We start from the raw sequence: 27,895 nt of genomic DNA, 5'->3' as shown, positions 1-27,895 counted from the left end.
TTTCTGTCTTGAAAAAATCTCTAAGTCCGATATCTGTAATACACTCTTTGCTGTTACAATTATTATGATCTCTGTCTTCCCTTTCGATTTACTATATACCGTGACTTCAGCATAACAGCTCGAAAGCAAAACCACAACTGGAGAATCCGCTGATCCACACTGACTCTAAAAATAGAGCGCCAACTTGGCATTAACTTTAAAACGAGATATTTTTAAAAACAGATAAGGAAAGATATCTGAATAAATAATAATATGAAAAATGAAATTTAGAATAAATAAAATATAAAATTAATAAATAAAAGTAATTCCTAAAGTTAAATTTTACTATAGATATTATTTCGAAGTCAAATAAATCTGACATTTGGCGATGGTTAGATTACAGATCATATACTTCATAGAGTTTTCAAATTTCAAAGGTTACCCCAAGCATTCAGTTGCAGAGCCTATAAGAGTGCCAGTCTTAAATCCTTATACTTAATGATACAATAACTCAATTTCCATTTAAATTGCCTTTTATTTAGGGGCTAATGACACGGCCCTGGAAATATATGTTGTTCGCATCGCGAATAACGAAGGCGAAGGGATGATCCGCGGCGATGTACATGGAGAAGCCCGCTCGATTCGTGACAGTTACGGCTGTGGATTAACGTAAACAGTGAGTAGTACTATATATAGATCGGCGATAACCGAATCTCTACGTACATGTGGCAGCGGCGGCCTCTGCTCCCTCCTCGTTCACCTCCAGGAACGCCTTGTGCGAGACTTGGCTGACTTTTCCGCCTGACTTATCGGAGAACAAGCCGCTTAAGTCTGAGTCGTCGGTGAAAAGCTCTCGGATGCCCAACTGCAATTGAGTGATTAAGTGGCGAAACCAGATATTTTTAGAGCTAGCTTACCTTCTCTAAGGTTTCCTTAAGATCGTCATGAAACTCGATTTTGAACCTGGGCAGCTTTAGAAACACCTCCCTGGCCACCAGCGTCCTGTTAAAGCCAACGATCTTCTCCTCCAGAGCGCTCAGGCCACCAACTTCTCGGGGCAGGAAGATTGTCATGGACAGTTTGGAGTTCAGGTACGGCAGTTCTATTACTTGCGCTTCTATGTCTTTGAAGTAGCTTGCCTTAAAGTTCCCCGTCTGGACCATCATCTGGACGGGAACACTCTTTTCGGCGGTTACTTGGAAGGTGTCGGATCTGGTTTTGGATGCGTTAAACTTGGACTCCCACTGGCCCTTGAAGTAGATGGCGTTTACCAGCAAGGCCTTGACATCGGCCGTCATGCTGCCGGGATCAATCATGTCCGTGATCTTACCACTGGTGTGGTCAAGTACCCATTTGTTGATTCCCTCAGCCGCCGCCGGGCCATTGGCCAGACTAATGGACTCTGCCTCGGCCTTGAAGGGCTCTCTCACAGCCTGATTGTAATCCGGTAGCAGGCTTAACTGATCATTAATGTAGATGCGGTTGGCCAGATTTAATGTGGGCCCCTGGTCCTGCCCTTGAATCCGGTTGAGGAGTTCCTTATATTTGGTGGCCACCGCTTGCTTGTCCCCGGAAGGCAGTTTCAGAACTGTCTGCAACTCTTGGGCTGTCGTTCCTCCAGCTCCCATGTAAACCATGCTTAGGATGGTCTCTATTGAAACCGGCGAGATGATGATGTTCTGGTTGGTGTGGCTCTTGGATAGGATCTGGTAGATCTCCTCAGAGCTTTGGCAGGCCACCGAAGTGACCCACAGAATCAGGCCTAGTGTAGGAAGAACAATTATCAATTTATTTTTAACTTTTTCACTTATTTTCACACACGATTTCGAACAAGTTAAGCGTTAAATATATATTATTTCCAACCTATTAATAAATGCAACTAGTACATCAATTAAGCTCGGTGCTATTTCTAATCGCTGATTGGGTTTCCCATAAATCTATTTTCTCAGCTTATTTTGCTGACTTTTTGCGATCGGCACTTACACAAGTAATACATTTGACAGCCTCCAACGAACTGGTCTCCGAGATCAGTACCTTTGTAAACTGAGCTGAGAGTGCCAGAACGAGCTTATATATGCACTGGACATGCTCGTATATGTACCCACTGAAAGAAGCACTTTGTTACCTTACTGAGTACTGCGCACCCAACTCTCTTAGATTGAAAATCAACGATTGCGGTTGGGATTTCCTAGCTGAGTTTTATTTGGTCTCACTGCCGTTCTTGGACATTGTACATGCTAGCATTGGAACCGTTCCTCGATGCGCCCTCCTCCTCTTCTCCAGACTTTGGGTTCGAGAATCGTCCGGCGAAGAAGACAGCCTGTGGGCTGCGTATGTAGAAAACGAACGGGTGATCCACCTTGAAGAGCTTTGTGTTCAAGTTCAGCATCATGGGTACGATCTTCATGACTGCAAGTGGATGTAAATATCAGTAGAGGAGAATCAGTCGGAGTACCACTTACAAGAGACGGCTGCTGCCTCTGATCCAGCCTCGTTAACGTCGATGTAGCCGCGGTGCCTTGCCGCCGAGATCTTTTGGCCAGTTCGCGAGGTAAAGAGTCCGTCTAGTCTGGCCTTGTCGCTGAAGACTTCAGCAATTCCCAGCTGTTGATTAACATTAAAATTAGTAATGATTAAAATGATTTAATTAAATTATTTAAAGATTCCATGCATCTAAACTAAGATTTTATTGGACAAAATTACCTGATGTAGTATATTTTTGAGGTCCACGTCGTACTCTATGCTCATCCTGGGCAGGAAAATCTCCACATCCTCTAAGGTCATAGCTGCGTCGATATCGGCTAGGTCCACGTCCTTGAGTTGCAACTCCAAATCTTTCAGTCCGGAGATTTCATTGGGTAGAAGGATAAGCATGTGGATGTTCGAGTATTCATAGGGGAGCTGCACAGCCCGAGCCTTCAGCTGGGGAAGATCGGCGAACCGAAACTTGTCCTCCTGGTACATCATGTTTACCCCAACATGAGAGTCCTGGTCCATGTGGAACATGTCCAGTGATGTGGCCTCTGGCATAAAAGGTTTCAGCCATTTTCCCTTGAAGTACAAGGCGTTGATAATGACGGCGCTCGTTTCGTCATTTACGGCGTCCGACTGAAGCAGATTGCTGATCTTGTGCTCCGTCTCCTGTTCCACCCAGTCGTTGATCTGTTGCGTGGCACCCTCCGAATCGGCGAACTTTGCCGTCTCAGCCTTCGATTGAAAGAAGTCTCCGGCAATCTCATTGAATTCCGGGTGCAGTTCCAAGGCATCGTTAACGTACAAGCGGTTCACGGACTTTAGAATGGGTCCTCTGTCACCGTAGTTGCAGTTCGTCCGCCAGAACTCCCCAAACGTTCGAGCTATGTGATGGCGATCCCCTGGACCAAGGTGCAGTCCATTCCTCAGCTCCTCGGCCGTCGATCCGGAGGATCCTATAAAAGCCAGAGTAAGACAACTTTGGACGGACGCCGGTGAGAACACGGTGTTAATGTGGGGCTTTTCACTTTCCTGCAAGGCATTCTTGGTAATGATATCAACCAGGAGGCGGGAAAACGAATTTCTGCTCTCTTGGGGATCGCACATCTTGAACTGCGGAAGAAGAAATAGTTCAGCATAGATAAACCCCATGTATTAGAATAATGAATATCATACTTAAAAATACTCATCCAGTATTCAAAAGCTACATTTCGAAAGTTCACAGAACCAAATTGTTGATTCCCTGGATGACGTATTAGAATCGAACTACTACAACATTCTTTTTATCTGCAATATAAATTATATTCCTATAACTTAAACATCATATATATATTATAAATATCCAATAAGCAACTTTTTTAAGTACTAAAGAGCCTAACCCCAGTATTCGCTGTCGTCACATTAAATTTCTTTATAGCAAAAGCCATGAAATCAAATTAAAAGATAAAAAATTCGCGTCAACTGATAAAGTTGTTGATGTTTATATACACTCCCGTATTGCTTATAAGTCAGAAACCACAAAAGATAGTGGAACAGGTGAAACATTCTATCTGTTTCGTGGAATGCTAAAGATTTGGCTTACCATAACCTAGTCTACCAGGTAAGTTCAGGTATTATTTATAATACCTACGATTCAGATTAAATCAATATAAAACGCAGAATGACATTTCCCAGTGGACACTGACAAGCTGAATCGACTAGTAAAGCAGGTGGAGATCGACATTGACCTTAAGGTTTTCCTGATAACTTACACCGGAAAAAATAACCAATCGAAGGCGGCTGGAGTAGGTGCGTGGTGTCTGTCAAAAGGCGTGGAACTGACTAACGCCTGGAATCACTGTGACTCAGAACTGAACGAGCTGTGCCACGATTAGATAAATTCCAAGAGAGCTTGGAGTGGGAGTGTGCTCTTGCGGGAGAGAGCCAGCTCATTACCCTAATGGTACAGAAGCTTCCTATCAAGATATCCGCAAATCGGCAGGCTGATAGCTTATCTTGGTTCTTATTATAATAATTACTCAAACCAAGGGTCTTATCAGACATATCAGTCCAGTTCTCATTATTTACTCTTGTGCTTCTAAAAAAAAGAGTACCCACTGACTCTTCAATCTCCAAGCAATACAAATTCCCTGACTTCCGTCACCATGAAAGATGCGGAGTTCTCGGCGGGCTTGGAAGAATTCACCTATAGACTGCATGACAAGTTATGCCATGCAAATCCTTGCCAGAATATCATCTACTCCCCGCTGTCCATTCGAACCTCTGCTGGCATGCTGCGGATGGGAGCAACGGAAGGATCGGCCACAGCCAAGGAGTTGGATGAGGGACTCTGTTTCTATGGTCGAGATTTACAAGAGGTTGCCGACAGCTTCGATGCTGTGCTTAAGTCATACAAAGAGTGCAGAGTCCTTAAAATGGTCAACGGACTTTATGTGATGAACGGTCTTGAAGTTGGTGGGCAGTTCGCCAACATTCTTGAAAAGAAGTTCCACTCCAAGCCAATGGAAATTGATTTTGGGAGTAAGCAAGCGGCCAGTATAATCAACAAGTGGGTAGAATCCCAGACCAACAATCTTGTAAAGGATATTATCAGCCCTAAAGTTCTATCCCAGGACTCTCGACTGCTACTTATAAATGCTATTCACTTCAAAGGAAATTGGTCAATTAAATTCCAGGAAAGCCACACTCATGAAGAGAAATTCTTCGGGCCCGGGAAACCTGTCATGGTGAGAATGATGCACGTGTCCGATAGCTTCTCCTTTGTCGTGCTCCCCAAGCTCGAAGCCACTGCCCTCAAAATGGACTACAGTGCCTGCAATCTGGCCATGATCTTCATACTGCCAGATGAGAAATCTAATCTCACTAGCCTAGAGCAAAAGCTACCAGGCACTTCACTACAGGCATTGTCATCTTCCATGAACTTGGAGAAAGTTGATGTGAAAATTCCTAGTTTTAAGGCTGAGTTCCAGCAGGAACTATCCCAGGCTTTTAAGCTGGTTAGTCAACATCTTGTGATACATCCGTCTGAATGTATTTTTTCATCCTGACTCCTCACAGATGGACATGAACCGCATTTTTGGCGATCAGGCGGAGTTTGGAGCAATGTTGAAGTCTCCGGCGCCGCTATTTGTCTCAAAGATCATTCACAAGGCCTTCATCGAGGTCAACGAAGTGGGCACTGAAGCTGCAGCGGCAACTGGTGAGTCTGAAAATAAAGGGGTTTCATAGATATAGTGAAATTAGCAAGGACTAATAATCCATTAATAATCCCAAATTTTAAACTATGTTACAGGGCATCGGTATAGATAAGTAATAATTCATTATTAAATACAATTTTTATTCAAAAATTTAGCTGTAGTTGTCACAATGAGGAGTATGCCTGCCCCTCAACCTCTGCCAAAGGTATTTCACGCTAATAGACCCTTCTTCTATGCGATATATGATAAGACCCATGGAATACTCTTTGCCGGGCACTTTACCACTAATAAGGATGACAAAGATGAAAAATGTGATAGATGTACCTATGGGAACGAATGCACCTCCTGAGGATTGTACAAATACAGTCAATATATATAATATAATTGAATTGAATTGAATTCACTAGCTTTCAGCTAAATCATCCATTGTCATCATTACCAATCATACGTCTAGCGGACATTTTTAAGAGTCCAAAAGATTAATTAAATGTTTTCTAAAACAACAAACATTTTTCATTCGCTAATGCAGGGGGTCTAACGAGCTTTTAGACTCTTAGATTACCTCACTCTACCAATAATTTCTGAACCAAAAATTAATCAATTGTGGTAAACAAATTAGGATGGAAAATAATTTGAGTTTCAGCATTGCTCCGTTATCAGTGTGTTGAAAAAGTCTCATCACTGTCGAAGACAAAAACAAGCTCAAGCGGAGCTTTGACTGATAAGGGCCCAGCCAATAGTGCGAACCTGAAGCCAGGGCAGTCTATTACGCACGCTTCGAAGACCAAGTTCATTCAGCAATCAAGATTTATTATCAATATATCGGAAATTATAGAAGAATGGAGACACCTTTGGGTTCATGTGGTAAGTAATCCTATTTGATGATATCAAAGAAATCAGGAAAAAGTGAAACAAAGAGCGGCGAGATATAAATTTAAAGAGGCAAAACCAAACAGAGAGCATTGATGAGAAACACAAAACACAGAGAAAGCTACTTTTTAAGAGAAAAACCCGTTTGGGAATATAAATTAAAGAGAAAACTTTGCGGACTAGTAGATATGCGGGCATAAAAACAATGGGAGCTTGTTGAGAACATTCAGTTGTTGCTTAAATCCCATATCATATAGTCCAGGGCGTAAACAGAGTAAACAGAAAATAAAAAGTTCCATATTGAAGGCGCTGGAGAAAGCTAGAGAATTAGCGATTGCTACAGGTTATAAATATTCGTTTCCGATAAGCGAAGCCAAGTGAATCCCCGGCGAAACGGCATTCCCGAGCGATATTTTGTACACCATACGTGGAGGTGACTCATCAGTCCACTGCAATTACATAAATTTATGAAACCAAGCACACCTCATCCACGGTCGATTTGGATACTTACAGCTTGCTGGTTGCTCCCCCTGCTCTTCCTTGCCCTCTCCCTCTGCCCGCTGGTCAGCTCATCTGACGTCACCATGGCCGACGCCGCCAATCAAGAGTTCGCCCGCCGTTTGGCCCTCTTCTCTATCAATGTCTACGGCAAGCTGTCAGAGCAGAAGCCTGGCGAGAACATCGTCTTCTCGCCCTTTTCCATCCAAACTTGTGCGGCGATGGCCAGATTGGGCGCAGAGGGCGAGACTGCCACCCAGTTGGACCACGGTCTGGGCCTGGCCTCTAACGACGCGGGACAAATCGCTCAGAGCTTCCACCAGGTGCTGGCTACCTACCAGGACAGCCAGATCCTGCGCATCGCAAATAAGATATTTGTGATGGAGGGTTATGCACTACGCCAGGAGTTTGATGAGTTGTTGACCAAACAGTTCCTCTCTGCGGCCCAAGCCGTAGACTTCGCCAAAAACGTCCAGGCGGCGGCCACTATCAACGGGTGGGTGGAGCAGCGCACGAACAACCTCATCAAGGACCTAGTGCCGTCTAGCGTACTAAACGCCGATTCGCGACTGGTCCTGGTTAATGCCATTCACTTCAAAGGTACCTGGCTGCACCAGTTCCCCAAGCATGCCACGAGACCAGATACCTTTCATCTGGATGACAAGCGTAGTGTCCAGGTTCCAATGATGGGCTTGAAGGAGCGGTTCCGCTATGCCGATCTGCCAGCGCTGGACGCCACGGCTCTAGAGCTGCCCTACAAGGACTCGGACCTTTCCATGCTGATCGTTCTGCCCAACAGCAAAACGGGTTTATCCGCCCTGGAGGAGAAACTACGCCTCACGACACTCTCGCAGATCACGCAAGCGCTACACAAAACCCAGGTAGTAGTTAAGTTGCCTAAGTTCAAGGCCGAGTTCCAAGTGGAGTTGACGGACGTTTTCCGAAAGGTGAGCTTTTTTTAAGAAATATAAAGAAGAAAATCGATTTAAATCCTCTAAAATCTCTCCCGCAGCTGGGCATGTCAAGGATGTTCAGCGACCAAGCTGAATTCGGCAAGATGCTGCAAAGTTCAGAGCCCTTGAAAGTATCGGCCATCATTCACAAGGCCTTTATCGATGTGAACGAGGAGGGAACAGAAGCTGCGGCTGCCACCGGTAAGTGTTTCAAGAATTTTGGTTACTTCGTAGCATCCATCATCCTTTGCATGTTCCATTTGTTCATTCGTGTCTGTGTTGTCTTCTTCCCATCCCGCAGGCGTTGTGGTGCGTCTAAAGCGATCGGTAATCTCGCTGGACGAACCTATTGAGTTCCTCGCCGATCGTCCATTCACGTATGCCCTTCTGCATCAGGAGGACCTGCCCCTGTTTTGGGGCTCAGTAGTGCAGCTCGAGGAAAATGACATTCCTTCCAGCGAGCATGATGAGCTGTGATGGTACTTTATCTTATGTCCGACCAATAAAAGCAGATTTTTATTTAATATTTGTGAATTTGTCAAAAACTTTGGGGTAATCTGTAATGAACCAAAACATCGAAATTCATTAAACAATAAACTCGCCTGGGAAGAATTACATTTCCAAGATTTATCCGAACATTCCACGCATAACCATGTGTCTTGTTGAATCACCTTGCCTTGTTTATAACTTCAACACCGACTTTGATGTTCATTTTTCAGGAATGGTCATGTGCTACGCCACGATGATCTCGTTTGAGCCGGAGCCCATCCGATTCCATGTTCAGCATCCATTTATCTATTACATAATCAATAAGGATTCTGCCAAACTATTTGCGGGAAGAATCCTTAACTTCTGAAGTCATAGATCCATTAACATCCGACAATGTTCTCATGTACATTGAACTGAACTCCACTGTCATCTCAATTTACAGGTATGGTCATGATGCGCTGCTCGATGCCCATGCCGGAGCCGGATCCGAAACGTTTCCATGTCGATCATCCATTTAACTATTACATTCTCAACAAGGACTCAACGGCTCTTTTCGCTGGCAGCATAAAGAAACTATAATCTATCCTGGGTGCCTTCTACTAACCAACTATATATGCACAAACCAAATTTGATAAGCTTAAGACTGCGCATAATCGATGATCTTATATTTACACATACAACTTTTGTACTAACCAAGCATGTGGTCTCAATAAAGCCCAAAACCAAGTGTCTAAAATTCTCCATCGATTCCATGGTCCCTCCGCAGGATTCCGGATTATGCCCGTGGCGGGCTTCAGGCGGAAACACTTCATCGCTAACCATCCTTTCGCTTTCTACGTGAAGTCTCATATCGATCTACCGATCTTCACTGGTCGGCATTTGGGTTAGGCAATCCGAAGCTAAAAAGGAAGTAAATTTAAGTTCAATGGAATAAAATAAACGACTGCCATTTAATAGCTGTGATTTCGTCAAGTCGAAGTAATTTATAGAAATACTTTTGGAAAGCGCATTCAGGCCTGACGGCTTAGCACGCTATCGCTGAATTAGTTTGGCAAATCGAGCAAAGATTCCCATTAGTTGATCTTCAAGTGCTAGGCCAGACACTCAAAGTATGCTCCGTTTACTGAATATTTGTGTTATTTTGGTGTTTATCTCCTTGGTAAAAGGGGGATTCTCAGATGGCTCATTTAACTGTAAGTAGCGGGAACAGCAGCCTGAAGAGATTACTTAGGAAGCGCTTCGTATGCAGTGACCCTCTACAGGCAAATGCCAGCTTTGCACCATCTGGATGACTACGATCTGTGTCTGGATAGCTCTTCAGGCAGCTATTGCCTGGTGTATGTGGAGATTTTACCCAATGCTAGCTCTTCTTTGTGGAACCAAATCAACGAACTGTCGCAGGATTCTAAGCATCGTTTTCGTCATGATCGCCTCTTCAGAGGTGTGTGTCTAGAAACTTGCAAGCAAAGCCTTGGTTTTTTATCTGATTCGATTGAGCTTGGAAGGGGGGCAATCATGGACGAGGAACTCAGATCCTACTACGCCAAGGTGCACCGCCGAACTGCTGATGACGATGTACGCATTCTCCACGAAGAGTTGGTGAACAGATGCCTAAATGTTGAGTTTGGGGAGAAGTTCTCGCTAAGAGTTCGCAGCCTTATCGAGTATTGCGTGCCGGCGGTTGACCACTTGGAGCAGGGTAAGTAGAGTAGAGGGTATATAGCGAGTTTGCCCTCTAAAACATAGAATTCTAAACTTATAAACTTTCATCAGATGGACTTGATCTTACTTTTTACGGTCTTGTGGTCTGTATACTCCTCTTAACTTTGTGTTCCTCTATCCACGACTACCGACTGAGCAGGCTAACTCCGCAGCCGACAGAAAACTTCTATAGCGAGGCGCTAAAAAGCCGTCGTAAGTGCATGCTAACTCTGGAAAAAGGCATTTTTAAAATTACTTCACATTTCCACTAGGACAGCAGCTTCTCACCTCCTTTTCAGTGGTCCGAAATTACTATCGATTGACTCAGCCACATGTCTCAGATTTCACGCGAGATATGAGCTTCTTTGACGGGTTTCGAGTAATCGGAGTGTTCATGGTGATCCTGGGACACACGCTGATGGTCTTCATGACTGTCCCGATAGAAAATCCTGAGTTCTACGAACAATTCCTCTTCAGGTTCGAGACCTCGATATTCCAGAACGGCAGCCTGGTCATTCAGATATTTTTCGTGATGAGCGGCTTCCTACTCTACGTGAAGTTTACCGATCGCCAGTTGATTCAACCTAAGACTGACACCCTCGAATGCATTGGCGTGTACTTCCGTGTGTTTTTCTACAGATATTTCCGGCTCCTTCCATCGCTCCTCACTCTTATCCTGTTTAATGGAACTCTGCTAGTGAGGCTGCAAAACGGACCCTTTTGGCGGCATCTAACGGAAGCAGAGAGGGTTTTCTGCCGAAGTAATTGGTGGAAGAACGTTTTCTTTGTGACCAACCACATGCTGGAGGACAGTGTAGGTATTCTTACATTTTTAAAATAGTGAGTTTCAGCAAATATTGGTTTAGTCTGCAACATGGTATGTGACGGGATTGGTTTGCTTTCCTAACATTTTTTCCTTGCAGTGTTCCCACCAGACCTGGTATTTGGGGGCGGACATGCAGCTATTTGAGCTCTTCCTTATCGTGATTGTTTTAACCAACAAGTGAGTTTATTTCTCATGCTCGAATATTAATTAATGATTGTGTTCTTAGACATCCCAAACTGAAAAAGACTATCTACGCAATTCTTTCGGCTCTTGCCTTTGCAGTACCTGCTGTATTGACCTACATTCTCGAATTGGACGCTGTTTACCATCTTCGACCGGAGTGGGTTTTTTAACATTTTCTAACAGAATCTAAACTTTTTAAACTTTTTTTGTCCTTAGGACCTATCGCTATTTGTACTTTCGGCACTCAGACACATTTTACCAGATGTATCCACCCTTCTATACGAATTTGGGAGGCTACTTATTCGGCTTTATGTGTGGTCATGTTTATCTTAAGCAGCGTTCCAAAAAATTAGAGTTCCAAGGACATCTAAAATACGAACTGGCTATGTGGCTGCTTGTGCTGGCCACGCTGGGAGTACTTTTCTCCGGTTACATTTTTATTAACCATGACTTTGCAAAGCCATCTCTTTGGTTGGCCTTGTATGCAGGTCTCCACAAAAACTTTTGGCTCCTGATTTGCGCGGGATTCGTGCTTCTCATGTGCTCCAAGGTTGGAGGTGGGTTAAATTATGGATTTTATTTAAGGTTTCCGACCACTCACGAATCTCCGACAGGTATGGCATATGATTTTTGCACATTGCCAGTTTTTCGACCACTGGCAAGGATCTCCTTTCAGTCCTTTCTCTGGCACATTGTAGTCCTCAGAGTTGTGGCGGGTTACTTTAGGCAGCCGGTCTATGTGTCCAGCTTCTACCTGGTGAGCATATCTCTTGTATAAGCTTGTTTTATACATATGTACATATTTTTAAACTCACTTTTAGCTGTGCAATGTGTTGATGGTGTTTATGCTCACTCAAATGTTGGCTGCCTTAGTGGCCGTGCTGCTGGAACATCCCTTTGGAGAGATATTGCGTTGCTTGATGGAGCCTGAAAAATGTGCGTAACATCGGCTTGCAACAATATCCTAGTTAAAGTTTACCCATTTCAGTTACAAAAGAAAACCATCCGGAAATTCAAATGAGACGCGCGCAGTCAGCTGTTTAGAGTGGCCGTTTCTATTTCAGGCGCTTAACGCCGTGCATTGTTGCCAATTTGTTGGCTTTTTCCAGTGCTTACATTTAGCTATTATTGTTTGCTGGGAATAATTAAATTCAAGAAATAAAACACAAATTACACTTTAAATTTGGGAGCAAATATAAATGTGTTTATGTTATTAATAAAATTGAGTCCTTTTTAGATTTTAGAAAGTACAAATATAAATTGACAATGCCGCTTCAAAAACCGCAAATAATGAACAAAAACAATGTAATAAAGTTTTAATGTTTTATTTATTTTTACATGTAATATTTACATATTCATTACATCGTTCACTAAAGGTTTGGAATATATTTTAAAATAAAATAAGGCGTCATAGTAGTAATATTAAGATTCGGGGCAGCTTTGGGTTCATTTAGGGAGATAGAAATGAACCCTAGTTATATCTAGCTATTTTCGTAGGTGGCAACGCCAAGCGGATGAACTCAGCGCCTGGCATTCACTGAGCTGATATCAACAACTCGCCCCGAACAACAGTGTCGAACTTGCTTTTAGATGCTCTGCGCGCTCTCGTCGGCATTTTGTACTCGTCCCGTCTTTCTGCTGACTGAAAAGTCTTGAAGTAGTTAGTGCCTTAAGTTCCCAGTCGTGTGCAAAATCTTTGGTAGAAATCCCCCGCTGAATGCGCTGGCCCCAGTGAGTGGAGTGATAAATAAGTGAGTGGTGGTATTTTGGTTTCTTGCGGCCGCTTTTGCGCTGCCACATTAAATGTCAAGCGGTGCGCTAGGCAAATGAATCACAGCCGATATTTTAGCGGCATATAAATATTCCTGCTCGGTGTCAGCGGCAGCTGTGCATTTTCCTAATAACGTTGAGAGTGGCCGATGCAAATCCGGCGCTTAAGTAATAAACGCGCGTATTACAAAATCATTAAAAATCACGGTAAAAAATAAGTGCGACAGCCGCCTTTGCAACTGTATGCGTGCGTGTGTGTATGTGGCGTGCGTGCGCTAGTGTGCGTGCTTTCTTATGCGAGAGGAGCGGCGAACGCAGTGCATGTGAAGAGTACCGCTATAAAAGTTTAGCCATCTGCTCTCCCGCTCGCTCACCGTGTTATATGAGTCCAACACCCAAAAAAGGGAATAAAGAGAGCGAAGCAGCGTCTTTGGCAGCGCCAGTGCCGAAAAACGTTGCAAAAACGAGCGAAAGAAATCAAACAACTCGTAGTCGAATTTGTTGTTTCGCACTTGATTGTATTAATTGTTTTTTATGTGTTTTTCCTTCTTTTTCCCTTTCCTCGTATTTGCGTGTAATTTGTGTGGCTTTTCCGGCTCTCACTTGTTTACGCTGCATGAGAGTGAAGGCGAGAGAGCAGCCAGGTTAATGAGAAAGAGAAAGGGGGAAAGGAGAGAGAATGTGCCAATTGTTGCTGGCAGAAGCAACAAGTTACTGGTGATGGCGGAAGGGGGAGTAGATAGGGGTGAAGCGCTAGAGGGCGCCAAAATGAGATGATATTTGAAATACGGAATATTGCCAGCCATAAACGTGGCTTCCATTCGGCCCAAGCCGAGCGCAGAATTACGGTTCATTTCGTGTGTGTGAGCGAGAGCAAGTGTGAAAAACAAGCGACCTCCAGCGGCGTCTTGGAAAGTGTGAGCGAGCGAGTGAGAGAGAGCGCAGCATACGCCCCCACGCACAGCTATTTCGGTTGCTCCCCAAATGGGTTAAGCAGCAAAACTTAGCCAACACCAATTAGTGACAAAAATATGAAAAATGCACTGGAATGAAGCACACACATACACATATATACGCATGCTCACTGATCGCGCTTATGCGTCAGCTAATGCCGCGATAACTTGGTAGCCAACAGCTGTTTGGCCACGATCGCAAAACAGCCGCTCGTATAAACACCAATTGGGTGATGAACAAACATGCCAATTGGACGGCAATCATTTGTGAAAAATGGAAGCTGGTTCACTTCTTGAATACTCTATTAAATATGAACAACATTGGCTATTTTTTGTATTGTTGTTTTTATTGCTACCAACGCACATAATTACATTTTCAATATGTAAAGCAGCAACTCCAACAAAACGATTAAAAGAACGGAAAGGAAATAAAAATATCTTTTTAACTTTATTTTTTAACATACAATAGTAAAACATTTGGTAATATCAATTTATGTTTTAATAATATAAAACTCGATTCCCCATTTCAACCGCTTGTGAACATTTTGCTAAACTATCGTTCGACTGTCGCTTCTAGAAACGCTAAAACAATAATTATACTTAATGAAAGCTTTTACATCCGAAAAGTTAATTTGGAAACAAAATTTGGCACTCGAATGACTATTTTGATCACCGTTACTCAATGCACTTTAAAAGAATGATTTGATTGCCCTAAATGGGTTTTACTAAAACGTATCACTGAGATACAAATGAATCAGCAAGAACCTTTTTTAGTTTAATTTTTAAAGATATTTTTCGGATTACAATCAGAATATAAATACAAGTTCAATTCCCTTATCTTTCTCAAGAGGTGACCAAAACACTTTCTAAGATATTTTAGGGGAAATATGAAACGTTTACAAAACTTAAAGACATTTAGAAAAGCGTCGAGCATTGTTTATCTTTCATAGAAAACTTTAACGAGTTTAGCGATAAAAATATTTAGAGTTTTACTTCTTATTAAAAATATCCAATCTTTGGCCTACTTTTTAAGGAAAAAGTCTAATATTGACAAAACATTCTAGTTATATGTGACTCAAAACTATAACACTTGTTTATCAGTAAGTTACAGATTTTATTGGATAAGATTTAAAATCCTTTTGAAATCGTAATACCCGGCAACTATATGGTGCAGAGGCAGCTACGACTGCCGCCCAGTCTGACTAAGCGCAAATGGAAATGCAAAAAATAGCAACAAATGGTCGGCGTAGTGGGGAAGAGTTGGGAAGACGCAGAGGAACGGGCAGCAATTAAGACAGCAACAAAAGCCAGCGCCACTTGTGACGGCTGCTGGCAGCAGGAGGGGGGAGGGGTGAGTGTCGGGTGGGGCACTGCAAATGCATGTGGTTAATTTTAGCAGCAGAGTTCCACTTTCACTCGGGGCACCGACGACACCCACTGTGCAGCAAGCCAGTGAGTCTGCCGCGACACTTGCGCGTTTTTTGTCAAAAACTTTGGCTAATCGCCGTCATGCACGCACACTATTCAAGCAGTTTGATGAACCTTCACATACACACACACACATGCAGACGCTCGTTGCACTTCCAATGACGTTGCGCCTGCATCAATGACATCATCATCATCATCACTATCGTAAAGTCGAGTCGGACGGCGAAAGTTTCCAGTGCAGCCGACACCCGATAAACAGTCGGCCCTCTTATCACGGATGACTCATGCTTGGTGGCATTGCGATCATTGGCCAGCTGATTAGGTGTCGATGCAGCTGTGCACAGTTAAAGTTAAAATTAAAAGTAGTTTGATAAGATGATTTATTTTATCATTTATAATTTCACAAAATTGCTGAGCAGCAATTTCTTATATAGAAAATATATATATCTGCAGAAGCCTAAATAAATGATTGCGATCATATTGAGGGATGTTTAGCATTTTCGATAAAAGTTGTTACTCTCGGTTTAAAAAATATTCCATTTAAAATTTACATACATTTTGTTAGCTATACCTGAAAAATAATACTTTTCTTTTTTATACTATGTCTGAAGTGTTTTGTCAATTATCTGGTTAAATGTTATATATTTTATTATATAGACATTATCCTTTGCCAGTTTATACTTCAGGACAACCAATGGGAGTTCTTAAAAACTCCTAGTATTTCAAATTTGTTGGGTTGTAAAAACTGCAGATAATGTTGATTTAATAGATTGCTTTTCCAGTGTATATGGGAATGGAGATGTCATCATAACGGGGCCCTCGCTGCCACAATTGGAGCAGTGTCCCATTCCATCACCACTTTATTTTTACCCAGGCACTGTTTTATTTTTGCCCACGCCCCATTGCACGTTTGCCGCTGGAAACTACTCGTACTACGCTTAATTGACTGCACACCCAAGCCATTTGAGGGGGGTTGAGGGTAAAAGTAGGGGGAATCACTGCGTTTTAGTCACGCCGCCGGGGAGTAAGAACAACACGACAGCATTTGTTAGCAATTAGAATTGGCCGGTGAACACAACGTGTCGACAAAGCGCCAAGATTTGCAATCAAGCATTAAGTTAATTTGCGGCCAGTCCCCGATCGCTGGACCATCGCGATCGCATCAATTGAGCTGCAGTTGCATCCCGCGCGATTGCAACACCAATTGCTAAAGGGCCCCACAGCAGCTCCATAGCTCCATTGTCAGATGATCAACGTGATTGCAAGACAGTCCCTGCTGAAAGTTGGTTGACATCGGTCGGTTAATCGGCATGTGGTTAGCGGAGGTATTCTCAATGATTCAACGGCAAACTGTTTTTATTCCTGGCAACTGAAAACTAATAGATTTTGAATAAAATGGCTTTTGAATACAATTCAGTGACTTAGAAAAAGCGGTTAATATCTGGAGTGATCTTATCCCAGAGGTTTGAGTTTTAATCGCGTTTAACAACAAATAAAGATCCGATTTTTAGAAACTGATTAACAGAATAAAATTTGTTTAAGTATTATAAAAGTATTATACAAATCTAAACCCATTAAACTATTGGTGACGTTAGGATCTGGTGGGTTCTTTTTCTCAGTAACGACAAGCGCTTAAAAAGGGGAGGCTAAAAGAAAATAAGCTAAGGGAGCAGTAAGCTTTTAATCCTTTTCCTTTATATTGGCATTCATCTAAGTAACACTTGACGTATTTTTGGAAGCACAGTACCAAGAAAGAATGTGCAGGAATGCTGCGCATAAAAGTAGAAGAAATACATTTTTAAAGTTTGGCTCTGTACGCCGCATATTTGTGTGTGTTGTCTGCTACTACTCGTAACAAACATGGCGGTATTTTAACACCGAAACTGCATATTATGCGGTGTTGGCAGCAGCGAATCCGCATTTTAAGCGAGGTTGTACTGGTCAAATCAAGCACTGGTGCCGATCTTTGTTTATATATATAATATAAAAAAAGAGTGACCAATCACCTATACTTAAAGGCTTCGAAACGATTTTTAGTATTGCTTAGCTCCTCTGTATCATATCCCTCTGTTATCTCAATAAAAAGTTACATATCTGTTACCCCATTGTAATTGATTGCATACAATCCGATGTTGATCATTCAATCACACCACCCGCATAACATAACAAGTACTTGGGTGATTTTCATTTCTTCTCAGAGATTTTCTTAAACCCACTTCCGCTGGGCAGAGTCTTTTGTAGTCGCTGGCCTGCTGATTAAACCAGCGGCGAGTTCAAGTCGTCTCGATGCCGAAGAGGCCACATTTTTGGCATTTGCGAACCGTAATTGCGAATGCAATTGGGCCCGAGCGGGGGAAGAGCAGTGGGAGTGGGAGTGCTGCCCCGGCGATGATAACTCAGGCATGGCAGATGCCAGCGATGCCAACAAAATAAATAAACACATCAAATGCGATTTACAACGCTCCTACGAGCATCGTGCGCCTGTGTTTGTATATGAAAATTTAATTTCGCCTAAGATGATTTAATTTTCTATTAATAAGTTTGACCTTCAGCTGCGAAACAGAAATTTTCCCGCCTGCAAACGAAGGTGTTTGGCATATAAACACATAAATAACAGCGCATACACACTCGCACAGCGCAGATATCGATATATTCTGGGGAAACAGTGCTTTTGGAGTCTATTCCATTTGGTGGCGAATGCCTTAGATTGCATAGGCGTAGCACTTAACATTATCTCTGCGGTGTTTAGCCAACTCCAAGTTGATATTTCTTTATCAGTGGAGGGGCCGTGTCGATAGGCCATACCCTCTGCCCACACCCACACCCATCGAAAAACGAAGCCATTTAGGGCAAAACATATTCCCGTGTTAGGTATAGAAAGTAATCAACTATCGGGCTCTGCTTTGGTGGCAGTTTTTTAAGGGGTCAATGACAAAGTTTAGTGCTTGCAATAAATATGAATATGAATATGTTGGAGCAAAACAAAGCCGAAAGAAAAGAAACAGTTTTATGGCACTTTTCTGATTAAAAACGAAAGCTGCTCGAAGGCAGAGTTTAGTCAGCCTGTCGGCCTCGGCCCAACCCAGAAATGTTTTCTGCGACTGTCCGCAGCACGTAGATATGTATGTATATAGCTATCTAGAAGTCTCTCGGAGTGTTAGGTATGGGTTTTGGGTTTTTGGGTTTAGATTCGGTCTCGGGTTCGGCTTTTGCTCTGCCATAACTCACGTGTTGGCAGGCTATCCATTACTGGAGTGAGTATTTTGGCATTATGATGTCATATAAAAGAAAGGGGTACGTATTGCTGGCCAACTGATAATCCGACACGTTCCGGCTGGCAGTTCATTAACGAAAGTGGCGCCATTTGTGGCAGCTGGCAGCTCGCAGGTGGCAGGTGAAAGCGTTCTAGGCGCCTTGCCTCGTTTCCGGCGATTTCAGTCGCCGATATTGATGCCATAACCAATTTTGATGCAACCTCTCGCGGACAAAGCCAGCTCGTCAATGGCGAACTGCGAATGGGAAAGCTCATTGATTTTCGCAACAAGCGAAATTAGCATATTCAAATTTATTAAACAAATCGAGGCTGCGAAGCGCGGTGAAAGAAAAACGCGTTAAGTTAATACATCAGTGAGCTGAAAGCGAATAACAATCCGATTCAGTCGGTTTATGCGTCGCTCATAGCTCGGATAGTGATGAATTCGCATTTGTATTGACGTTTTAAAAAAATTGTGTCTGATCAGGATTTCCTTTATATCCTACTCAGACTTTTTAAACAGTGTTAGAATAGTATTTAATAGGGTTAGAGGTTCGGTTGAATTCCAATTTTATCAACTGATTAATTAAAATCGTTATTAACATTTATGTTTTCCATTCTCATTCTAGAAGTAGACGTAGTGAAACTCAGGACTGACCACTGACACAAGCCACTGCAACATCAAGATGTCGTTTCGCGTAGTTCGGAGCTCAAAATTCCGCCACGTCTACGGACAGGCCCTGAAGCGGGAGCAGTGCTATGACAACATACGGGTATCCAAATCCAGCTGGGACTCCACATTCTGCGCGGTGAATCCCAAGTTCCTGGCCATCATCGTGGAGTCGGCGGGCGGTGGAGCCTTCATCGTCTTGCCACACAATAAAGTGAGTGCCCCACTATTGGCGTCTCCCCTCACAGCGGCTAGTTTGGGTGGCGTATTTTTAAATAAGACAATGGCCAACTATTAATAGGGCGCTTTTTGGCATAAAGTTTGCGGCCATTTGCGGGCTTGTTGCCACGTCGCGAGTGACGTCGACGGATTTCACATCACTCCCCCCAATCTCGCATGTATTTATAAATAGTTATGAATCCTGCTACTCTTGCGGCATCGGTTCTGTTAGCTGGCGCACTTTTGTAATTTGGCCAAAAGCCAACATGACAAACAAAATCGTCTAATTTTAGAGAGAGAGAGACGGAGGAGCGAGCTCTCCGATAAGTGAATACAAAAATGATATTCAGCCGGATCATTGCGTTGAAACGCACACTATGCTCGGCGAATTATTCCGCAATAAAATAATTGTTTATATTCCAATAAATTTCATTTCGCTCTCCGAAATCATTTGCCAGGGTGCTCCAGATCGAGCCACATGGGCTTCCGTTCAGTTGCGGCTGTCTCCGCAGCTCCCGCAAAAGTGTGGGCGGTAGTCTATCCACATCTGCCCCCATTCCCCCGATCCTCCTCTGGGGCTCCTCTTTTGGTCAAAACGTATTTGGAGGCAGGCCGAGTGTCGTTCTAATTGGAACAAATTTGTATGCAAAACACGAGGTAGCTTTTTTCACATCGTCTTCTTGGCGGTTAAGCAGCAGCCGCTTCTTTAAGTGACGATTTCTATGTAGAGCGGCTTTCACACGCCCTATTTTACTTATTTTATGGGCACTGGATTTGGTCGGCTGGAGGGCGGGGCGGATGATACTCGTAAGTGAGATCCGTCAAGTCGCCAAGGTTGGCCGCATGTGGCAAGTGTGGAAAAGAACAAGCAAAAGTTCTTGAAAAACCAAAATAGATTTAGAAGTCTTCTGAACATTTTTTGGAATGAATCATCTTTTTTCTACCTACCTTCTCATGCAATAGATACGTGTTAATGGAAATTAACTTTTAGAGTTTATATTTTAAGGATGTCTACATTAATATAAGTCTAATACGTAATATAATTGTTCCATTTTAAAAATATATCTTGGCGGGAGCAATCCGCATCAATATTTTGTATAATTCGCATGCAATTCTCGCTGGCAGTCGGCATGAAGTTTACAATTATGAAGTGCTTGCTCCGCAGATTAGCAGACATAGCAGAACCGATTCCAGCCGGAGTCGGCTATAAATAATAATTCAGGAAGTGGGCCAATGGGTCGCGAGGTTGCAGTTTTGCGGTGGTGTCTGGTTGTGACGTAGTGGTCGTCAATTAATTAGTTCACGGTGACATATCGTACTAATTGGAATTTAATGGTCTTTTTCAGGTTGGCCGTATAGCGGCGGACCACCCGTTGGTGGGCGGACACAAGGGTCCTGTGTTGGACATCGCCTGGTGCCCCCACAACGACAATGTGATCGCCTCCGGCTCAGAGGACTGTGTGGTCAAGGTGTGGCAGATTCCGGACGGCGGATTGTCGCGCACGCTCACCGAACCTGTGGTCGACCTGGTCTTCCATCAGCGTCGCGTGGGTCTGGTGCTGTGGCATCCCTCGGCCCTAAATGTATTGCTCACCGCCGGCTCTGATAACCAGGTGAGCCTATGTTAACTCCTCTTCCCGATCCAAAGTTTATATATAATCTGTTTATTTAAGGTTGTCATTTGGAATGTCGGCACTGGAGAAATCCTTGTGCACATCGACTCACACCCAGATATCGTGTACAGCGCCTGCTTTAATTGGGATGGCTCCAAGCTGGTCACCACCTGCAAGGACAAAAAGATCCGCATCTACGATCCACGCACAGGTGAACTGGATAGCGAAGCCATGTGCCACGAGGGCTCCAAGGCCACACGGGCTATCTTCCTGCGTCACGGGTTGATCTTCACTACAGGTTTCAACCGTAGCTCGGAGCGTCAGTATTCTCTGCGCGCACCGGACGCCCTGAACGAACCTATCGTCATGGTGGAGCTGGATACGTCCAACGGTGTGATGTTCCCGCTCTACGACGCAGACACAAACATGATCTACCTGTGCGGCAAGGGTGACTCTGTCATTAGGTACTTTGAGGTTAGTAACAGTATGAAATCTTGAGATGAATGTAATATCTAATGCAGAATCTCATCCCATATAGGTAACACCTGAACCTCCATTCGTGCATTACATCAACACGTTTCAGACGACAGAGCCGCAGCGTGGTATTGGCTTAATGCCCAAGCGAGGCTGTGATGTCACCACCTGCGAGGTGGCCAAGTTCTACCGCATGAACAACAACGGTCTGTGCCAGGTCATCTCGATGACCGTTCCGCGCAAATCGGATCTCTTCCAAGAGGATCTCTACCCCGACACGCTAGCGGAGGATGCTGCCATCACCGCCGAGGAGTGGATCGACGGCAAGGATGCAGATCCGATCACATTTTCGCTCAAAGTAAGTGGTCACAGTGGAAATGCCACTCCTTTCTACTTCGCGTTGGGAATACAGCGCTCGCAGTCGAATTCGGTGATAGCTCGGCCACTATGCCAGCCATTCTGCCGGCGATCAGAGCGTACAAGATATAGGATATATATCAGCATGCGGGCTCGCGGGGCACGTCCACAGTTGGCAATGCGGCTCGAAGTCGATGAGGCAGCCGCTGCCCCTGTGGACGCCCCTTCTCCAATGTATTCCAACGGCTTCTGCAGTTGCTTTTCGTTGTTAGTCATGAGCTTCTTCGGGACTCCGTTTGAAGCTCACTTCCTGCATTTGTCGGTGGCTACCAGCGTGTGTTGCCTGCGCTTGCTTTGCTTGCGTTCCTTACTGCGTTATCTACGTTTGTGTATCGTCCGCCCAGCCACAGACCACTCACCCACACGCAATACAAACCCCATTGTAACGTTTAACTGTGAACTCCGAGATATGGCACCAAAAGTAATCCTTGTAGATCTTTTTACGAGAAATTATAATCACATTCTACGGAATAGAAGTTTCCAAGTTTTTTGAGATCCCTTTCGACTTCTGAGATTTTAAACCTTAACCGGTATTTCGAAGAATCTATTTTTAACTAAAACTACAAAACTAAATTTTAAATTATAAATGAATAGAATCATATATTAGCTCTTTAGGGTGTTAGCATCTTAGCCTTTGTCCTGGAAGCAGTAACACGCCGCAAACACATGCACACTTGGCCCTAACACGCACGCGATTGCGCGTGGCGCTTGTTGTTGTGTTCATTGTTGCTTGTTGTGTTCTGAAAGGAACAGATTTTCTAATCCACCTAATCAGGATCGCGTTTCCATTGTACAGGGTGGCTATGTCTCCTCGTCGGTCAACAAGTCGCTGCCGGCGAAGAAGGCGGGCAACATTCTCAACAAGCCCAGAGGCGATGGCGGAAGCTCTGGAACAGCGAGCAGCAGTGCGGGCGGCGGTTCACACGCGTCCGGAAACAACAACGAGGCTAGCGAGGGCGGAGCGCCGGCAGTGACTTTGTCTGTGAGTATATTTGCATTAGTAAAGGTATATTAAATAATTAATTGCATTACATCAACAGGAAAAGGACCTGCGCACCATCCAAGATGAGATTCGCAAACTCAAGGCGATCATCGTCAAGCAGGAGAACCGCATTCGCGCCCTAGAGGCCAAGGAGGACGCCCGCAACAAGAATGGAAGCGATGCGCCAGCGGCATCATCCACCTCTGACGGCAAAGCCAGCGAAAGTGCCAATGACCACGCGTCTACTTCAGCAGGAACGGCAAAAACCGAGGACTAGGTCTAGCAGTAAAACGAGGTCCGGACTGATGGGAATGGGCGGAATGGATTGGAGGAGAGACAGAGAACTGCTTGTAGAAGCTCGTAGTTACCGCTTAATTTCTCTAATGCAACATTTTGTTTATTTCGTACGCACCGAGGGCGAATTGGATACGAGAAGGAGTTATTGTCTATTATGATTATGGTTTCGATTATTTATTTTGTATAATTTAATATTAGGTCCTTAGCGAGCGAAATCAGTTGAGTGTGACACAGATAGGGTTAGAGAAAGTCGAGCTTAACCATCAGATCGAACATTAGCGAGCGTATAAAACATAACATAAAACTACATCCTGCCAAAAATATATAAAACCTAACGAACTACCTACGATTTGCGCTCAAAATCAAGCAGAGCGAAGGGCAGACACTCCGCCCCTCGTTCGTTTTGTTGTGACGCAAGTATGAAATTGTTGTAAATTTAACAAAGGCAAATCATAGACTAAACCTCAATCACCTAAGAGTTAACATTTACCTACCAAATTTGTACGAGCTCCTTTCTGTAACGTCTGTATATTTGATACAGTTCATCCTAGCTGAGGCCCCCCTCAAACAGTCACATTTCCCCGAAAATTGTCGTGTCAAACATTACGAATTTAGTGAGAAAGTGATGGGGGGTCATCGGACTTAATCCGTTTTCATAATCAAAATTTTCTTGTTCAAACTAATGATAAGCTGTATTTTCAAATAATAAGAATAACAATAAATAAAACAAAATCAAAATCAGAAACAAAATGAGAAACCAACGAACCAATTTTGAAGCAGATTTCTTTTACTTTTACCTTTCTTTTGTTTTTAGTCGTTTTTTTTTTTTGTTATGCTGCAAAACTAGAGAGTGAAAGCCTCACTAAATGCCTACCGATTTTGTAATTGAATTGTAAAACGCAGACTGTATACATATACATAAATACTCTATATACAAATAATTTACAATTTGATACGGAATAAAACAATATACATATGAAAACAATGTCAGTCGAAGTTGCTTGCTGTTAATGGAGACAGTTTAAATCATTTCGGTCCTTAATGAGATCGTTGCAGGTTGCATTTTAAACTAATTGACAACTTTTAATTGCAGGAATAAGCTCAGCCATGCGCTATTCATTTGCGGAGGCTCATTTGTTCGGTTCAATTGAATATGCAAATGCATTTAATTTGTGCCTAAACAGCTTTAGAGTATTCTGGAAATGCGTTGTGTGTAATTATTACCTCAGCGAGCGAACCAAAAAAATGTAATTACAATTTACGTGTACATATAACGATTCTGACATTTTAATTAAACTTGGCCGAGTGTGCTTTTGTGGGTGGCACGTGGCAATTATGATAGAGTGAGTTGCCGACCAAGTTGTTGATTTAATTAAAATTATGTTTGTTATGCAATTTGGCTCAATGCAAGTTTCCTCGATTGCCGGTAGCAATCTGTCGACCTTTTCTGTTAGCCAGTAGTGCATGTGGTAAATAAGCCTAGAATCCCACTCGCTAGATAACGAAGCGGAATGTTAAATGAATTTCGAAAATTATTGCATACTCTTTGGCGCTCATATTTAAATTGTTGTAGCACTGCTTGTTTTCTACATCATTCTCATATTACCACATAATTTTGCTATTTGGATTTTATTCAACCAAATATTTAGATTTATTTTGTGGTTTTCCATAGCTCAAATGAATTTCTTTTTGATTTATTCGACAGCTGTCTTACCCACAACTTCTTAAACGGTTTTTGGTCTACTATTTTGATTTAAATTTACTTCAAATAAAGGTTTTTTTCTTTTAGTCCCATTTTAAAATTGAAGGATTTATTATTTAGAATAACAATTTATGCTTCTGTATTAATTGAACTGCATGACTACAAAGGATTTCAAAAACAATAATTGTTATATTTTTGATGAAGTCTTTGCATCTTTAAAATCTTAGAAAAGTGCAAATTTACAATGAATTGTTTTAATTCTATGAAAATATTAACTAAACGGATACTCATTTACCTGTTGACCCATATTATAATATTTGTGCTTAGAAATACTCACGCAATGTAAAATTTTATTAACGAAATCTGTTGTCATGTTTATTAACTGCCCATGGAAGGACTTCTTACTTGTATTTTTTGGTAATTTCTTTATAGTAATATTGTTTTGATTTGAAAATAATATTTAAACAAACTTCATACCAAAGTTTCCCCAGTAAAACATGGCTAAAATGATTAAGAATATATGTATATACTTATAGTGGCGGAATTTTCTACTTTACAAGTATCCTTTATATCGTGCTCTACATTTGGTTTATTTAATTAAAGTCTTTAGAGATATATAATTAAATTCTTGCACCATAAGTTTAAGAAAAAAAAAACTTTATTTAATTCTTATTCTTAAACTGGTTACAATATTTTTTATGTTGAAGAACATCGACTTGCTATTGACAAATTTCAAACTGAGCTCTAGATCAAGATGATAAAGACGAAATGGAACCTCGATGACTGTTTGCGCTGTGTCGACAATGGTTCTTTCGTTGGCTCCATATATAATGTGAGTTTGACGGGCATCTTGAGTAGGGTATAGTTGTATGTACCGGCTTAGCTCTGCTGGATTTCCATCAAAGTAGGGCAATTCTTTGATTTGCCCGATTAATTAATTCAAATGAATCTCGGACAGCTGTGTTAGCGCTGATGGATTTGCCATTTTGTCGTTGCTTTTTGTTAATTTTCAATATGTACACTTTAAATTGTTAGAGTGAATTGACCGATTTGGATTTTTATAATTTTTATTTTTACTTTCAATATAGGCACTTTTAATCTTTAGATTAAGCGCGTATTGACCGATTTGGATTTATTCAAGTTCTGTGTGCGAATGATTTGCACTTAGATTCTTTTGCGGATCTCTTTTTATTGCCTTTATTTGTTCACGGAATTTACGCTGATCAAGATAAACTAGTCGTATAGTATTATCCTTCTTTTGATCAGAACCGGTTAATTCTTATGTTGAAGAACACCGACTTGCTATTGATAAATCTCAAACTGAACTCTCTGTCTAACTCCTACTTCATTTACGATCATACCTCGGTTTTGAGCTTTATAGCTTTTTGTGAGTGGGTTTTCTTACTATTGATTGACTCTCTAACTTTGGACTTTAGACTCGAGACTTGGGTCGCGAAATCTGAGTATCCTGAATTGTGGGAACGTGCCGATAGTCTGAACAGCGGCTCATTCTAATTGTTTAGTCTACAAGCTGAGGTTTTTGTTTCATGGTAAAGCTTGGTATTTTTCCATTGGCTTGTTTACGATTAAATTCGGATTCTTATTTCTTAGAGGGTGACTTAATTATTATTTCTTAAAGGGTGTCTCAAGGGTGACTGTGTGTATGTGTAGGTGTGTGGACATGTGCATAGGAGTATGTGGATGGATATGTCACTATATAGTTGTTGCAAGTAATTTGCTTTGTGATAAATATATAAAAAGAACTACCTATTTGATAACAATTCACTTCTAAATCAAGTCGTTATCATCATTTTGGATGAGCCAGTAAGTCATGAATCTGCGGTATTAAAAAGAAAGCTCAATTTAGGTACCGCCTCCGGCCAGGTGAGGTTACGGCCTTTCATTAACGCTCAATGATTGTGAAAACCGTTGCAAGGCATTTGTTAATTAAAAGCAAGCAACAAATATGCCGACTCCTAGGAGCTGTAGGACGTGGAAACACGTGCTAAATAAATACACCGACATGCTAAGTACCAGCAGACATATCGTACCCCCCTAGGAACCCACCCAACCCATTTTGACAGCGACTCTGTCGTAAATTCACACGGGCCGCGGCTTTTGTTTGTGTGCGTGCCCGGCGACGTTTTAATGCATAAAGAAATATCCTGGCATACAAAAGGAGCCGTCAAAACATTACTTTCCCAGCCAACTCGTGTTTGGGTATTTGTTTATTTTCGCATGAAAATAAATGCGTTTAATGGCGGAAGTTTATGCCTCGTAAAGAGAAGTTAATTAGCTTTCTCGAGTATGAAATTTGTTCCGCACTCCACCCTCAGCCGCCGCATACCCATCCTGCCAATAGCAAATTGAAAATTTTCCAATAACGCATACGAGTATATGGCCACAAAAAGTTATTTAACTTTCTCCTGGCTGGACTGCGATTGCTGCAGAGAAGAAAATATTGAAAAGAGTTATCTGTTATAGTTGCAAGGATTAAATGAAGTATCAACTATGTATAGCTAGGCAGATCCTTAGTATTCTACTTGCTGACTAACAAATTAAGAACATTTGAAGCACGTAAGAGGGTGTTTGAAGACAATGGAATAGAGGCGCACCTTTATAATCTTTAATAAAGTAATCAGTAATAGGCTAACAGTTTTTCCATTTCATTACTAAACAGCAGAAACTTCATAGTTACTGTAATTTCTTTTTTCTGCCACATGCGTCATACAACAGCTTTTCTCCCAGTGCTTTTGCTGCTGCTGATGTTGCTCTGGGGCAGTTAACACATCAACTTCATGGCGGGAAGTCCCTTCAGGTGAGTCTTAAAGTCAAACTGACGACGTGTTTGCATCTATGCCGCAAAGGCAAATATTTACGGCATCCTGGATGGAAGGATGGCCCATAGTTTCCGGCGCAGACAAAAAGTTGAGTTGAGTTGAGGGACAG

At 42.5% G+C, this 27,895-nt stretch overlaps 6 protein-coding genes across 14 annotated transcripts; 4 read left to right on the top strand and 2 right to left on the bottom strand.

Annotated features, from left to right (window-relative positions):
* Window positions 1–494: 494 nt before the first annotated feature.
* Window positions 495–2,082, bottom strand: LOC108113087 (serine protease inhibitor 42Dd). The gene is made up of 4 exons (XM_017223533.2): window positions 1,963–2,082; window positions 897–1,741; window positions 703–844; window positions 495–636 (listed from the first exon to the last, which is right to left on the bottom strand). The coding sequence occupies exons 1-4, from the start codon at window positions 1,973–1,975 to the stop codon at window positions 518–520; spliced, it is 1,119 nt and encodes a 372-aa protein (XP_017079022.1). The 5' UTR covers window positions 1,976–2,082; the 3' UTR covers window positions 495–517.
* Window positions 2,083–2,151: 69 nt separating this feature from the next.
* LOC108113085 (serine protease inhibitor 42Dd) lies at window positions 2,152–4,283 on the bottom strand. Of its 2 annotated transcripts, XM_041819682.1 has the most exons (5): window positions 4,203–4,267; window positions 3,628–3,738; window positions 2,683–3,564; window positions 2,442–2,583; window positions 2,152–2,388 (listed from the first exon to the last, which is right to left on the bottom strand). In XM_041819682.1, exons 3-5 carry the CDS (start codon window positions 3,556–3,558, stop codon window positions 2,189–2,191), a joined length of 1,218 nt encoding a protein of 405 aa, XP_041675616.1. In that variant the 5' UTR covers window positions 3,559–3,564; window positions 3,628–3,738; window positions 4,203–4,267; the 3' UTR covers window positions 2,152–2,188. The 2 variants fall into 2 exon arrangements, with proteins under 2 accessions (XP_041675616.1, XP_017079020.1); XM_017223531.1 differs by lacking the exon at window positions 3,628–3,738 and having other exon boundaries at window positions 4,203–4,283.
* Window positions 4,284–4,595: 312 nt separating this feature from the next.
* LOC108112125 (antichymotrypsin-2) lies at window positions 4,596–5,997 on the top strand. Its single transcript, XM_017221875.1, has 3 exons — window positions 4,596–5,447; window positions 5,509–5,650; window positions 5,804–5,997. Exons 1-3 carry the CDS (start codon window positions 4,596–4,598, stop codon window positions 5,995–5,997), a joined length of 1,188 nt encoding a protein of 395 aa, XP_017077364.1.
* A 407-nt stretch (window positions 5,998–6,404) lies between these two features.
* Window positions 6,405–9,412, top strand: LOC108113132 (serine protease inhibitor 42Dd). 6 transcript variants are annotated; one of them, XM_017223637.1, is made up of 4 exons: window positions 6,405–6,512; window positions 7,032–7,963; window positions 8,029–8,170; window positions 8,271–8,584. In XM_017223637.1, exons 1-4 carry the CDS (start codon window positions 6,488–6,490, stop codon window positions 8,444–8,446), a joined length of 1,275 nt encoding a protein of 424 aa, XP_017079126.1. In that variant the 5' UTR covers window positions 6,405–6,487; the 3' UTR covers window positions 8,447–8,584. The 6 variants fall into 6 exon arrangements, with proteins under 6 accessions (XP_017079126.1, XP_017079129.1, XP_017079128.1 ...); XM_017223641.2 differs by lacking the exon at window positions 6,405–6,512 and adding an exon at window positions 6,652–6,951; XM_017223640.2 differs by lacking the exons at window positions 6,405–6,512; window positions 8,271–8,584 and adding an exon at window positions 9,225–9,412 and having other exon boundaries at window positions 6,648–7,963.
* A 145-nt stretch (window positions 9,413–9,557) lies between these two features.
* On the top strand, window positions 9,558–12,348 carry LOC108112289 (nose resistant to fluoxetine protein 6). 2 transcript variants are annotated; one of them, XM_017222111.1, is made up of 10 exons: window positions 9,558–9,651; window positions 9,708–10,157; window positions 10,232–10,372; window positions 10,432–10,973; window positions 11,083–11,162; window positions 11,212–11,325; window positions 11,385–11,725; window positions 11,783–11,925; window positions 11,990–12,104; window positions 12,157–12,348. In XM_017222111.1, the coding sequence occupies exons 1-10, from the start codon at window positions 9,570–9,572 to the stop codon at window positions 12,210–12,212; spliced, it is 2,064 nt and encodes a 687-aa protein (XP_017077600.1). In that variant the 5' UTR covers window positions 9,558–9,569; the 3' UTR covers window positions 12,213–12,348. The 2 variants fall into 2 exon arrangements, with proteins under 2 accessions (XP_017077600.1, XP_017077599.1); XM_017222110.1 differs by having other exon boundaries at window positions 11,385–11,925.
* Window positions 12,349–12,708: 360 nt separating this feature from the next.
* On the top strand, window positions 12,709–24,229 carry LOC108113072 (coronin-1C-A). Of its 2 annotated transcripts, none has more exons than XM_017223513.2 (7): window positions 12,709–12,919; window positions 19,202–19,456; window positions 20,808–21,074; window positions 21,135–21,548; window positions 21,613–21,906; window positions 22,762–22,947; window positions 23,006–24,229. In XM_017223513.2, exons 2-7 carry the CDS (start codon window positions 19,259–19,261, stop codon window positions 23,222–23,224), a joined length of 1,578 nt encoding a protein of 525 aa, XP_017079002.1. In that variant the 5' UTR covers window positions 12,709–12,919; window positions 19,202–19,258; the 3' UTR covers window positions 23,225–24,229. The 2 variants fall into 2 exon arrangements, with proteins under 2 accessions (XP_017079002.1, XP_017079001.1); XM_017223512.2 differs by having other exon boundaries at window positions 22,741–22,947.
* The last annotated feature ends 3,666 nt before the right edge of the window (window positions 24,230–27,895 follow it).

The sequence above is a fragment of the Drosophila eugracilis genome, unplaced genomic scaffold (assembly GCF_018153835.1).
Source record: "Drosophila eugracilis isolate 14026-0451.02 unplaced genomic scaffold, ASM1815383v1 contig_90, whole genome shotgun sequence".
NCBI lineage: Eukaryota > Metazoa > Arthropoda > Insecta > Diptera > Drosophilidae > Drosophila > Drosophila eugracilis.
This window is presented reverse-complemented; position numbering and strand designations above follow the sequence as displayed.